General features: G+C 38.9%; 1 protein-coding gene across 1 annotated transcript in view; it reads left to right on the forward strand.

The window, feature by feature from the left end:
* Positions 1–12,800, forward strand: part of ENPP2 (ectonucleotide pyrophosphatase/phosphodiesterase 2) — a 71,761-nt gene that overhangs the window by 35,686 nt on the left and 23,275 nt on the right. Inside the window, 4 exon segments of the mRNA XM_083824107.1 lie at positions 2,156–2,211; positions 4,372–4,437; positions 5,128–5,200; positions 9,805–9,960. Of these exon segments, the coding sequence (XP_083680233.1) occupies positions 2,156–2,211; positions 4,372–4,437; positions 5,128–5,200; positions 9,805–9,960 (351 nt within the window).

Raw genomic sequence — 12,800 nt, forward strand, 5'->3', positions numbered from 1 at the left:
AACTTTGCAGAACACAAACACTTTCAAAGAAAAATAAATCCACTGCAGCTCTGGAGGGACAATGGTTTTCCAAGTACAGCAAGACCAAAGAGCATAACAGCAGTGGAGCTGACACTCCTACTAAATTTATATTTGACCTCTCTTCTCTGCCATGGCAGGGTTCTCCTCTAGGAATAAATCTACGGTGCAATGGAAGATGTATTTGCTTTAAATGTTGGCTCTTTTTCACGTGGAAAGCCCAAGAACCACTAATGAATATGGAGTAGCTCCTGTCTTAGTTAGACATTGGGTTTGGGCTGAGGTTATATACCCTGTGCTGACGTAGATGACACAAACGAGCTTGTGGATGTATCCTTGCACTACCGTCATGCCTCTGACTACAACACAAGGCTTCCAGCTTGAAGGCACCCTTGCTTGTCTCTCTTCACATTCACCTGCATTTTTATGTCCCATCCTGTCAGTGCTAGTCTGTCAGCATTGAAAATAATCTTCCTGTTGTTCAACAATTCAAAACCAAATTCCAACATAATTTCAAACCCATGGTCATTCTGCTCTGGTTATTGCTGCATTTATTTATCAAACAACCATTTCTATAGAGTTACCATGGACGTATTCTTCCCTGAAAAAGAGGGTACATTACCAGAAAGTTAGAATGTAATGAAAACACGTTCTTCTGTAGCTGTGGTTTTAAATTAACTGGATTGAGTCCAGTAAGATTTGGAAGAGTAAAAGATGCAGAGATAAGTTAAGAGGGGTATGCATGGCACTGGAAAGGAACAGATGATCAATTTTCCATTAATTATGAGCATAACAATATCCGTATTTAGTTGCAATTAACTATAGCCTCAGTGCAGAAATGATCTTTCATTAGACTCCACAAATTTATTTCAATTAAGACTAATGCATGAATAATTTAGGCATGACATTTGGATAATGCATGCCCAGATGACAGTTTATAAGTGCCTGTTTGAGCAAGGTAGAGTGCCCTTGAATGTACTTTTGAAGAGTTGATTTAAAATAAATGAAAGATTTTGCAGTTATCAAGGAAGGGAACTATGATTTGGCTTAAATGGTCACAAAATGTATAAATTGTAGTATGCGTAAATAAAAACATGGGAAAACAATTTTCTAGTTGTATGTGTAATGTTGGCCTTTAAGTCTTTGCCACTTTTGAAATAGGTTTTAAAATAATTTGGTTCTTTCCTTGCAAAAGCAATTCGGTCCTGGCAGGCTACAAATGAAATGTCAGGAAGGTCCATAATTAGACATTCTCATTCCCTTGCCTTGTATAGGTATACTTAATAGAAAAAAAGAAAAAAAAAAAAAGAGAGGGTGATGAGGATAACCAGAGGTATGGTGTGGTTTTCATTAAAGAAAGATCAAACAAATGAATGCTATTCTTGCTTGAAAAAGAATAGAGGGGGATTATAGGTGAGGTTTAGATGAAAATGATGAATGTTTTATAGAAGAAGGAAGAGAAAGAATTAAGGAATGGGAATAGTACTGTAACCCCTGTGAGATTGGCAGGTTTAAACCAAACAAAAGAAAAATATACTCACTGGGTGTGATTACACTGTAGAACTTGCTGCTACAAACTGTTTCATAGCCATAAAAATAGATGGATTAAAAAAATAAAATAAAATTGAGAAGCTCATGGAGATTGTTTCTCTCATTTCCACATTGTGTGAGCTCAAATAGTTCTTAAAGTCCTGTGGAGGAAGGTGGATAGGGAAAAAGGGATCTTTATATAAAGGATCTTTATATAGACCCTGATGAGTGTTGAGCTGTGTTCTTTCCTAACAGAATCCTCCAAAACTTGAACACTAAAGGGCTCAGGTGAGATGTGGTCCGCTTCATGAAAATGAAATGGGGTGGGGTGCCAAAGAAATTTCTGTCTATGTATCTTAATTCTCTGCATGAAAAGTATCAAAGATTTAGGGATGAAACGGTCTGCAATGCAGCAGCTGATCCAACGCTACAGAATCTGCATAGGTTTGTCACTCCATGCGTTTGAATTAGGGATGGAGGCTGGAGCCTGCAATTTTTATTTCTAGGCTCAGGGTAGAAGAATGTGACTTGAAAATATTTTATTTTGATTTCAGAGAGTCATTAAAGATCTGAACATATTCTAATCCTCTTATATTTTCCTCATTAGATTTGGATTACTGCAGCCAAGCAAGGGGTGAAAGCTGGCACATTCTTCTGGTCTGTGTAAGTGCTCTCTATTTTCTGGAGATTTGTAACTAATAAATCAGAAATAATTCAATGCAAATGTTTATTAATTGTTTTCCTTCCACTAAGCATTTGGTAGCTGCCCAGTTGGAAACTGTACCTGTAAGCCTCCCTTGTTTCATTCGTGCAATGTTTCTAATAACTAAAGCTAATGCTATGGTTTGCTACTTTAAGTTTATACACTGATTTTTAGCAGTTGTTTGAACAAAAGTGTGACTGTCAGAAATTTCTTTCCTTCATTTGACTGTGGGTTATTTTGCCTTTTAGTATTGCTGGCACAGTCTTCTAGACTTCTGAGTATTTTTGGGAGACAAATTGTCCTCATGTCATTTCACATCAACAGCCTAATTGACTCACTCATTTTACAATCCAGCCTGGTCTTTGAATAAGATATCCAGTTCCCATTTCTTAAGAGACAGCCTTGGGGATCTTTGCTATTTATTCTGCTGTTTAATGGTTCTGAATTAGTTTCCCTTGTCCCAACTAAGACATATCTTCCTAACTAAAAATGAACGTTTTTATCAGTTCTGAGGAATTCGGGTGGATCAATCTTTGTATTTTATTTTAGTGACAGAATTTCAGAAGTGAAGAAAATGAGCAAACTGTCAAGATTACAAGTACTGATGGGGTTTATTATTATTTTTAATTCCATTAAGAGTAATGCTCTTTGCTACTCTAAATATCATATAATATATGGAGGGAATAATAAAATTTACCATGTACAATGCTTAGGTTTAGGCTTGCAAGACAGTTACCTGACAGAGCTTCAGTCTGGTGCTCTACAAAACGCAGAAATTCTTGCAATTCCTAAGCACTTATAACTACAGAATCATCATAAACACCTGGGCTGATGCAAGCTTGGGGATATAAAATGGTAGGGAAGGTAACAAAGGTTATATCATATGTATGTCAATAATTAGAGAGTGATTCAGCCACTTTATGTATGAATGAAATATATCCTTCTTAAAACTATATTATTTAATTTGGGACATGGAATGTTTTGAGGGAAAATTTTCAGATAAACATTTTAAGGAATATAGTAGTGTTTAAAAACATCCTGGTCTCAAATGAATTAATTGAAATAATGGATTTTTTTTTCAATTTGTGCAACTAATAAGTTTCAAAACTGGGCAATACCTAACATTATTATTCTGCCTTATGATATTGCCTAGTTTGCATAGTTGTTTTACAACTGAAATTTTTCTGTGTCGCTGGAGACTGATGGCCACTGTTGCTGTATAAGGCATTAGAAAGTAACTTGTTTCAATACGGCTGTTGGCATCTATATTTCTCCATAAAACATGCTAACAGTAAATGATGAATTTGATTCAATATGGCGAATCTAAGATGGCTGTAAATGATTCCTGTCTTGGGATTGTGCAACCGATCTAAAAGAATCTGGACCAACAAATGCTATCGTATCATAATAATTGCATGGTCACTGATTTGCAGAGCTTTCTTAAGATGAGGTATTTTGAAATGTAACAGCTGTTTATAAGTTTAGTCATTCTCATTGCATGAATTTGGCCTTAGCAGCCAAGTTAAAAGTCTTGGGATACAAACAGTGAAATGGGATGAATCTGTTCTGCAGAGTGAGAAGTTGTAAAAGTGTGAGTCACCGTGCTGATTGCCTGATGTTTCAGATGGCTCTGGTTTGATTTGCACCATCTTAATCCTAAATTTGGTTATTATTAAGTCAATGGGAACTTTTCCAATGTCTTCAAGACTAGCATTTAGTCTTGTACTGATGTGAGCAATTTCTTGGTTTTTACTCATGCCAGCTATCCAATGGCTGCACCGTTGTGCATAAAAGCAATTCATCTGGGTTAAAGCTACCATAATGGTGTGTATTCACTGTTATTTAGAGCGCTTAGATTTTCTGCCTTGGGTTCTGGCTTCAGGTATGTACTTTCAATCCTCCTTTCTTTTGGAGTATGTGGACATCCAGGAGGCCTGAAGTGATTGTTTGCAAAATAAGAATCAGTACCAAACAAGAAGAAAGAAGATACAACATACTAAAAGGAAATGACATCGTTATGATTGATTTTAATCATGTTAGAACCAGTTCTTAGCAAGGCTGTTTTGATGCTTTTTTGTATTCTATGATAACAAGGCATATATTTACATTTTGTGGTCTAGTGTCATCCCCCACGAGCGCAGAATATTAACAATACTGCAGTGGCTGACCCTTCCGGATAATGAAAGGTAATTCAACCTGTTGTTGGATAACAGCTAGCTTGTGCTCTTCTAAAAGTAGCTGGAAGAGCAAGGGAAAATTTAGCTTTGTTACACTATCATTGAGTTAAAAGGTTTGTTTCTTGTTGTTGCTGTTGCTTTTTGTTTGTTTTTATTGTTTTGATCCCAGTTTTTAACCATCAGTGTTTTGATTCTTCACAATAAACGTATGATATGAATTTCTTTGCGATCTTGAAGCATTTAGTTACACGGATTAACTTGGACTGATTTTATCCTACTGAGTCTAATATGGTTTAACAACCTTATTATAGGCAATGGCAGTTGCAGTACTGGACCCTGAGGACTGGGAAAACTTTAAGATTTTAATTATGACTATTTTTTCATACGCAAGTTTGCACACGCTGCTGGCGGCAAAGCTCAGGCGAGCTGCTGTTGTGATCCCTCTTACAAGACTAAGAAAGAGTGTGTGTCCTCGGATGGTACCCCGGGTGCCTCCCTGCGTGTGTTCTGGGATTTAATAAAGTTGTAGAACAGCTAATTGCTTAATCATACCATGGAAACATATGACTGAGAAACAGTTGTTTTTCCATAGAGCCAACTCTCCTTGCAAGGTCGGCTTGATTTGACTTGACCTGGCAGGTCTGGGGCTTTTTGTTGTTGAAGGAAAGCTGTCCTGAACAAGGCCTTTCTTTCTTTCAGGCCTTATGTTTATGCTTTCTACTCTGAGCAACCAGATGCTGCTGGCCACAGATATGGTCCTTTCAACTCAGAGGTTAGTACAGATTTTCTTCTGTAGAAAAAGCACACGTCTTGAACGCATTTTTGGAATAATTGCTGCTGCTCAGGAGTAATATTTTTAGCAAGTTTTTTCACTCATTTCTGTAGTATGCATCCCCTCTGCCAGAGAAAGCAAAGTTATTGTTTAAGGACTTATCCTGTGAGATTCAGTTCTGAGAAGGAACGGCACATGTCTTTCGGTAGTCTGTGTCTCTGTGTGATATGAAAATGCATGTGGAAAGATCTCTATGGCAAAGATGAGCATATAATTGGGTTCAACAGCAGAATTTAACGTCCCTCCTGCAATTTATCCTTCTTAAAAGTAATAGAACTATAATGCAGAAAATATTGAGGAAAAATGCAGAGAAGAGAGAAGTTTCTTGAAAGCTGACAGTTTGCAGTAGCCAAAGTAATAATTCCAGTCTGTCATGAGCTGTAAAAAGCTGCTATTTCCAGTTTCATATAGACCCTGGAGGGGTTCAGAAAGTTTTGCCAATACCACTCCCTCAGGGCTGGACTGTTGAGTTTGGAAAAAGTTTTGAAGCACCGTAAGGTATTTTAATGAAAAATGATGTGTAAAACACTACAGTAGTTTAACCCCTTGTTTGGGCTTTGGGTAGCCAACTAGGACTAATGAGTACTGCGTCCCTGCCAACATGGTCCAGGCTACAAGAACTCAGACTATGCAGTTGTCTGGGATTTGTGGGGAGGGAAAGTAAGTTCTGCACCCAAATATCTTATTGCTTCAGGTGGTTGGGGGCTGACCATCTGGCAGAGCAACCCTAGTCTCAGTGAAAACATATGCCTGTAGATCATAGTCACAAGGCTTCAGGAGATTTCATACGTGTTTTTTAAAGGGTAAACAAATGTTTGCAAACCTTTGAAAACTGAGGAATGTATCAGTTACCTACTCTTTGGAAGGCAATACAAATCTCCCTGAGCAACCATGTACCCAGCAGTTTCTTACTTCTTTGCTGTGCATCTGATAGCTTCCTCTACTGGAGAAGAGAGTAAAGAGAAGCAGCAGTAAGCCTTTTTAATATGCCTGAGTTATGTGGGCTGCTTAAACAAGTTTACAGTGATTATGGATTTGCTGTGGGTAGCACCCCTGCTGGAGCGTTTTGAGCCATGGTCCCAGAGCAGTGGGTGTGAGGAAATATTCCAAACCAGCATTGAAACGGCGTACTGGGCAGGAAGAAGAAATCCCCTTTCTGGATATCTGGTGGTTAAAATCTACCAACACTCCTGCTAAATTGACAGGCATTGATATGTTTTCATGTCATCATTTGGCTCAGAGCAGGAAAGATGTGTGAATGGGTCGAGCAAGATATGGGCAATGGGAGCTGTCTGGTCGGATGCAGTTCCAGGATACATCACTCAATGATGCTTTATAGCTCCTCTTTTTGAAGTATTACAAGTATATGTGACTTGTGACTGACAACTGCAATTTTATTTGTCTGTAGACAACCACTTCTTCTGAACAGAGTTGTGGGGCTCTTCCCATGGACTTAAAGGAGAATATGAAGAGGATGACATTGAATTTGTTTTTGAAGTTCTAGCCTTTAACAAACTGGGTTAACGCTTGATGCTGAGTAATCTAGTTTCAGAAAAAAATGTTATAAAAGCAAAAACCCACAAAGGTTTAATTGTTTGGGGGTTCTTCTGGATCATTATCTGAAGGCTAACATCCAATTCAGCTTAGGTTCTTAAGTGTGAATTAATAGCTTGTGAAAGTTTTACAAATAAATTGATTTATGTCATTTGCGTTAAACATAAGGAGCATGAAACTGATTTTTAGCAAATTGAGAACAGACTATTTAGCATATGAGCATGTATGGTCTTGCAGTTCAAACAGTTGCCATAACTTTGTGAGTGGAAATTTAAGTAAATGAATACAGCTGTGTAAGTATACAGATGCTGAGATTTGTGAAGGGCCTGGTCTCAGGGTAGAGAAACTAGGAAGTATTTTATATTGTTTCTCTTGACACTTTGTTTTCAATTTTTAGGAGCTACAAAATTTACATAAATCAGATAGGAAGGAGTCCTCAAAGGGATACTGACAGCATGACCTCCCCATGATTTTTTTTTTATACAGCTGGCAGCAGTTAGACAGTTGGAGTAGTCCTGACCACTTCATTTTTCTTCATGCAAAGAAAAAAAGATCGGTCAAACAATAATGTTTGAAAAGAAGCTTGTAACAATTATCTGCTATATTTAAGGTTTTTTACTTTTGTTTTGAAGAGTGAATATTTCATGATTATCATTTCTTGCTACATTTAGTAGATTGAGGAGTAGCTTCACACCTTGAAATCCTCCAAATCCTACCAATGTCCATTAGAGTAAAGCGGGTGTTTACTAGAGCTTCTCATACCAATAATGTTCTAAATGTATTTGAGATGTATAATCTTAAAGGTCTAATGGCATCCACGGCTGAAATTCTTCAGCTTCCAGACTCCAGCTGATGGCACTTAAAGCTTCACAGAATGTGCACAACAGCCTATGTACAGAGTTAAAAGCTAGGATTAAAGGGAATTGCCATAAGCTTTATGGGCAAATTGCCAGCATTCTCGATATAAATGGAATACAGATTATGGCCAGTGTCCACCATGCTACTTTTGCATGTCCTCTAACATTATGAATTTCATTGTAAATGGAATTGGTTGTCTAGTTAGGGTGGTGTTATTTTATTTATTTATTTATTTGTTGTGGGACATGAATGAACTTCTTAAGAAGTACAATAGTGGGAAATACAGTCCACTGTATTTCCAGGAGTAGTTATGGGAGTTATCACATATATGCTTGCTCTTGATTTACTTCTGCAATTTTTTTTTTCTTTCCCTCTGTGCTTTTGCAGTTGAACTCTGTTAGGTTGGTCCATCCGGGTCAAGAAGCAGAGCTTTGGCTGGCTAGTTACCCTTGTGATGTTACAGTTCCCCTCTGTAAGCGGGGAGGGATTTGTTTCCCTCCTCCATAACTCTGTTCTGACTCTTTTCAAGCAAGACTAAGATTTGGCTGGTTAATAAGAACTTGGCTTTTTTTTTTTTTTTTCTCCTAGCTAACTTTTGTTTTTGAAAATAAAACACTCTAGAAATATACTACCGTAAGAGCTCTAAAACAGATTGAAATCTGGCATTGCTAAGCCGTTCCTGCTGCTCCTCTAACATGCTGTCTTGAGACGGCCATTTTCAGTGTTCAGACCTGGGTTTCCTGCGCTCGCGTGTTTCTGGCATTGTGAAGCTCTGTCTGAGCCGATTCAGAGACAGTAAAACGAGAATCCTTCCTTTTCCTGCCGCTCCTCTCATCAGGACTGCACAAAGCTTGAAGCGTTTTAAAAACAGAAAACTCTGGTGCTGCTTTATTAAAATGCCTTACTGGAGAGAGACGAATGAGACTGGACTAGAATCTCCTTTCCAGCTGCTTGCCTTGGAAGCAATGAAACAGCATGGCAGATGGTAACATCCCCTTCCTTCCCTTCCCTGTTTACATTGCTCTGTAACTGAACAACTGTGAGAAGCTGCCTAAACACATAGAAGTAAAATATCATCATAAATCACCGACTCATCTCAAGCCCACTCAGCGTGCTCCATTATACACAGCATACTGTAGTAAATATCCCCTGGTAGGCATCATCTGTCACTGCCTGCAATCCTCAGCAGTGCCAAAAGCCTGTGACTCATGTAAAGTCAGTGAGAGTGGTACAGTCTAAAATTGCGAGTGAGTTGATTAATGGGATAGCAAGTTTTTACAGTTATGTCTTAAAAGGGTTTCCCCTGCTGTAAGTCTATCCAGTTATTTATGCACAATTACCCACGTGAGATGTTGTACTGAAAGTGCTAGGAAAATTAAATTCTCAGGTTGCCCACAAAGTTGCTAATAAGGCAGGTAGCAGTGCAGCTTTCAGATGCTCTGCCACTAATAAATATGCCCTGCCTAGCTGATTTGAAGGATGCAAGCTCCATGCTGAGTCTCATCTTTATAGCTTTGTCCTGCAGATCTGCAGTCCCCAAACACTGGCTAGTGGGGCTCTGGTGATTTCAGTGGGGTGCATGGCCTGGCACACAATGGTGGCACCTGCTGATACCTAGTGTCACTGATTCAGCCAAAAAGTGCACGTGGGAAACCTTGCAGAAAGCCATTTGGTCTGGACAGGCAGTACTATTCATACCTGAACCATCAACAAAGTGAGATGTTGCATGTCAACCTGCCCTCTGCCCCAGGCAATTGCTAAATTTTATGCAATTAATTTTACTTACATTTAATTTACTTAAATTTTGTTATTATTAATGGATTAACAGTTGATCAATTAAAAAAAATACCCATAACTATTTATTTCCAAGACCAGAAGCCCCACCTATTTTCTGAAACACCATTTTCATTTGCTTTTATGCTGTATGCTCTTGTAACTGCTGTTCTGCTTTCAGTACAATTTGGTAGATTCCTCCCTAGAGAGAGACAGATACTAAATTGTTCAAATGCCCAAATTTTTGAAAAGGCCTCTATTTATGCTTCAGGATTAGCTTGCAGAGGTAGCTTTACTATCTGATGTGAGTCGAGACAGGCTTTTTTTCTGAGTCCAGACATCTCTCCCTGTCAGTACAGGAGAGTAGTTATGGCTCCCCTCTTACTACGCCTAAGAGACCTAAGAGAAAGCTTCCTCCTAAGAGGAGACAGGAAAGACCAGTTGCAGCTCCAAAGAAAAGAAGAAGGAAGGTACATAGAGTGGATCAATATTCTGCGGAAGCTCGTCGGAAGAAAGTAAGTTTACGTGTGTTCCAAAATTTTATGATGGAAGTGCTACTTTTTAGGCACTTCTCTAGCTTTACTTTTTTCAACTCAAGAATTCACTCCATGTTTGAGGTTGGGACTTTGGACAAAACTTCTATAAATGTACTGATGGACACAAAGGAGAACAGCCAAAGCAGACCAAATCTTCTGGGAGCTATGTTTTTCTTGTTTCAGACTGTTTGCTTTAGGGAAAGTCATCTTAAAACCTCTTTAAAATCCAGCCATCAGCTGGAGACAACGCCAGATAAATCCCTGGGAAGACACTACCAGTGTTGTCAGCCCTTGTGAGCTAGTACAAATTCTGCAATACGTGGTAGCCTCCATAACTTCCCAACACCTGAGAGCTTGGTGATTATTTGAGACTCTGTCTAGTCATCCTGACTGCAGAGACGTCCTGAAAATGTGACTCATAAAATCTAAAAGGGAAAGAACTTGTAAAAGCTGTTTCAGAAATAATTATTTTAAAGGCAGTTTGTGACTTTGGAGGGTAAGTGATACTTGATTACATGATTTCCAAATGCCAGATTGCAATAGAAGTGGTACATAAGTCTGTTTTAACAAGACAAAAGTCAAATAGGAATCACTTTGTTAGGAAAAAAAAAGAGGAAAAAGGGTATTCTTCAGTATACTGTCTTTTTCCACCTTGGCACTAAGTAACCCACTGTTAGGGGTTAGAGACCACTTCAGTATTTTTTTTTTTAATTTTAGAAATTTAACTAAATAATTCTAAAACTTAAAGAACCTAGGTATTCCTCCTTTAGGCTACAAACAATAGCCTTGGCACACTCCACTGTATCCTAAAAAACAATACCTCTTCTCAATACCCATTTTGTGGGGTATTTTTTAACTTGTGAAGGGGCAGACAGGGACACACAGCTTCAAGAACATTTAGCACAGATTTACCAGAGAGAACTTATAACTGCTGTGGATGATATTTCTATTACTCATTAATTTACCTTTCCAAGTTATAGCCATCTGGCATAAAATATTATAGATAACCTGTAACATTCCTGCTGATGTGAGCATAAGCAACTCTCCTACTTCCCTCCATCTCTTTCTTTTCTCTAAATGAAAAATTCATACAACCTTTTTGTCCCTAAAGAAATCTTCTTGATGAGTTGACTTTGAATTTATCAGTATTATTTTAGAAAAAAGCATCCTAGTTTTACATGATAATTGCCATCATACCTGCCATCATACCTTTCACGATAATACCAACTCTTTATTCTAGGAACATCTTAGATATTCATGTATCTTGAAAGGTAAAATGCTTTTCTACGGCTTTCCGGAGTCCTGATATCAACATATTGGGTGAAGATAGGTATATGCAAGAGTTTTGTTTTTTCACCAACAACTCTCTGGAAGTTGCCTCCGAGAAAAAACATGAGCTGTAAGAACAGCACATCAACACAAAAAAATCCTTGCCTGGATATGCCACCTACTGCCAGCCTTAGGTTGCAAAGATCAGTTGAGGAACAAGTTGAGTGTTGTATAGAGTATAGAGATAACTGAACAGACATATAGAGATGTACAGAGATAACTGAACTTCAAAAGTGAAGAGAGAATGCAATGGGATGGAGAAATACTGGTGAGGGCCATTCTCTGAGCTGCTTTGAACACAGTCAAGGTAGTAAAAATGGCAGAGTGGGAAGAGGGTTTTTTGTGTTTTTCTGTGCAAGTCTTGTTTCTTTTAAGAACACATTTTTTCAATTATATTGACTTCTTATAGTTTCAGAAATGTCTCTTCTGACTTAGACATGAAATTGGGAAAGGGGTAGCTGAACAAAATTATCATCAATCCTTGAAATCTTTGCAAGCCTCCTGACAAAAGTAAACATTGATGGGAAATCCACCTGGATTTCCAGTTTCCCTAAATTAGCTTTGGTTCTGAGTAAAAGTTGTATTTCCTTATATGATTGATGTTGTACAAATAGAGTCCCATAAAAATGTAGTTCCCAGTCACTGAAAAATCATAGAATATCCAAGTTGGAAGGGGCCCAGCAAGGATTATAGAGTCCAACTACTGGGTCCCCAAAGGACCAACCAAAAAAAAAAAAAATCAGACCATGTGTCTGAGAGGGTTGTCCAAATGCATCTTGAACTCTGGCAGGCTCGGTGCCATGACCACTGCCCTGGGGAGCCTGTCCCAGTGCCCGACCACCTCTGGGTGCAGACCCTTTCCCTAACCCCCAGCCTGACCCTCCCCTGTCCCAGCTCCATGCCGTTCCCTCGGGTCCTGTCGCTGTCCCCAGAGAGCAGAGCTCAGCGCCTGCCCCTCCGCTCCCCTCGGGAGGGAGCTGCAGGCCGCCATGAGGCCTCCCCTCAGTCTCTTCTCCAGGCTGAACAATCCAAGTGACTTCAGCCGCTCCTCATACATCTTCCCCTCTAGATCATTTACCATCTTTGCTCTCCTTTGGACACTCTCTAACAGCTTAATATCTTTCTTACACTGATGCACCCAAGACTGCACACAGTACTCAAGGTGAGGCCACACCAGTGCAGAGTTGAGCAGGACAGTCCCTTCCCTTGACTGGCTAGCAATGTCATTCTTGGTGCACCCCAGGAATTTCTCCTTAGTTGAGAGTGAGAAAATGCTGAAAGAGGCAATTTTCTTGTAGCCATTTTTTCTTTTTTTTTCTCCCTAAACTTGAAATGTTTCATCGTTCTAACAAAACTAACTTAGACTTTCATAAACTAAAATACTTCAAAATCGTACCCCTTGTTTGAACATCTTACGGTTTATAGTAACTGTTCCCCCTGTTCCTACCATGACCCTATCTCCCATGAGCTGCTTCTCTGTGTATTTATAG

The sequence above is a fragment of the Anser anser genome, assembly GCF_964211835.1.
Source record: "Anser anser genome assembly, chromosome: 2".
Taxonomy (NCBI): domain Eukaryota; kingdom Metazoa; phylum Chordata; class Aves; order Anseriformes; family Anatidae; genus Anser; species Anser anser.